Raw genomic sequence first — 1,673 nt, forward strand, 5'->3', positions numbered from 1 at the left:
TGTAGTATACCTTGGCTAATTGAATTCAAATAAAAAATAAATAAATGAAGGCATGGAACAGCAAGAAGGTTATAGTTATACAATTTTGCAATATTTGATATCAAGAGACATTTTATTTTTTGAAGAAACATTTGTATTTATTTCTAAATAGGGCTGGAAATATTCTGCCACTCAAGAGTTTTTCTAATATCTTTTTTTTTTCATAAGGTATTTATGCTCTCCTGGTCTTTTGTAACAGATCTTATATTAGCAAATCTAAGTGTGCTACTTTTGCAGAGAATTTATCTTCCCAAATATTCTCCAAATTGCTCCTTTAATCTCCCTGTTTCTAAGACTATATATGATGGGATTCAGGAAGGGAGGCAAAACTGTGTATGCCACAGCTATCACCAAATCTTGAATGGATGAAGTCTTCGCAATTGGTCCTAAGGCAGCAAAGAGCCCTGTAGTGAGGAAGAGCATGATAACAATCAGCTGTGGGGAGCAGGTGGAAAATGCTTTTGCCCTACTCTCCACTGAAGGGATTTTGAGCACAGTTGAGAAGATCTGGATGTAAGAGATGATCATAAGAACAAAGCATCCCAGGACAAAGCAGGAGCTCAGAACCAGGGTCACAAACTCAACAAAGAAAACCTCATGGGAAACCAGGGCCAAAACGTGAGGGATGTCACAGAAGAACTGGTGGATTATGTTGTATCTTGAAATGGGCTCCCCAAATATGTTGCCAGTATGGACTGCTGCATAAATAAAGCAACTTAGCCAGGCGATAGCTGCTATGTGATGGCATTTTTCTGATGTCATAATGGTTTCATATTGGAGGGGGTGGCAAATGGCAACATAGCGGTCATAGGACATGACAGTGAGAAAGGCCAGCTCAGCAGATGCCAAAGCAAAGAAGAAATAGATTTGAGCCACACAGCCAAGGTAAGAGATGGAGTTACTGTGAGTCAGGGAGCTGTGGATTGACTTAGGCACAGTGACTGAGATGTAGCACAAATCCAAAAAGGATAGGTTCTTCAGAAAGAAGTACATGGGCCGGTGAAGATACTGATCAAAAGTAATGATTATCATGATGAGAAGATTCCACACCAGTGTTGTCACATAAATCAGCAGAAACAGCCCAGCATGAAGTATCTGTAGCTCACAGATGTCAGAAAACCCCATGAGCAGGAACTCTGTCACTTCTGTGAGATTGTCCATTGGGGAAGGAAATCTGTGTTCTGATTAAGGAAATGTGTAATTATTAAAAACGATACAAAGAAAAATGAACACAATGTTGTATTAATACAATGATGTAGGAGTTATATCCCCCAGGTAAGGAATAAATTAGATAACTTCTATGCTCCCTAAGTAAATGAGGTGGTGGTAGATTTTTTAAAATTTAAATTCAATTAGCTAACATATACTACATCATTAGTTTCAGATGTAGAGTTCAGTTATTCATTAGTTGCATATAACACCCAATTTTCATTACATTACCTGCCATCCTTAATGCCCATCACCCAGTTACCCAATCCCCCCAACCACCTCCAGAAACTCTGTTTCTTTACCATAGATGAGAGTCTCTCATGATTTGTATCCCTCTCTGATTTCTTCCTATCCCTTTTTCCCTCCCTCCTCCTATAATCCTCTGCACTGGTTCTTATATTCCTCATATGAGTGAAAATGTATGA

At 38.9% G+C, this 1,673-nt stretch overlaps 1 protein-coding gene across 1 annotated transcript; it reads right to left on the bottom strand.

Moving 5' to 3' along the window:
- Positions 1–264: 264 nt before the first annotated feature.
- On the bottom strand, positions 265–1,200 carry LOC113261457 (olfactory receptor 14I1). Its single transcript, XM_026507581.2, has one exon. It carries the CDS (start codon positions 1,198–1,200, stop codon positions 265–267), a length of 936 nt encoding a protein of 311 aa, XP_026363366.2.
- Between the last annotated feature and the right edge of the window lie 473 nt (positions 1,201–1,673).

This window comes from Ursus arctos, unplaced genomic scaffold (assembly GCF_023065955.2).
Source record: "Ursus arctos isolate Adak ecotype North America unplaced genomic scaffold, UrsArc2.0 scaffold_5, whole genome shotgun sequence".
NCBI classification, from domain to species: domain Eukaryota; kingdom Metazoa; phylum Chordata; class Mammalia; order Carnivora; family Ursidae; genus Ursus; species Ursus arctos.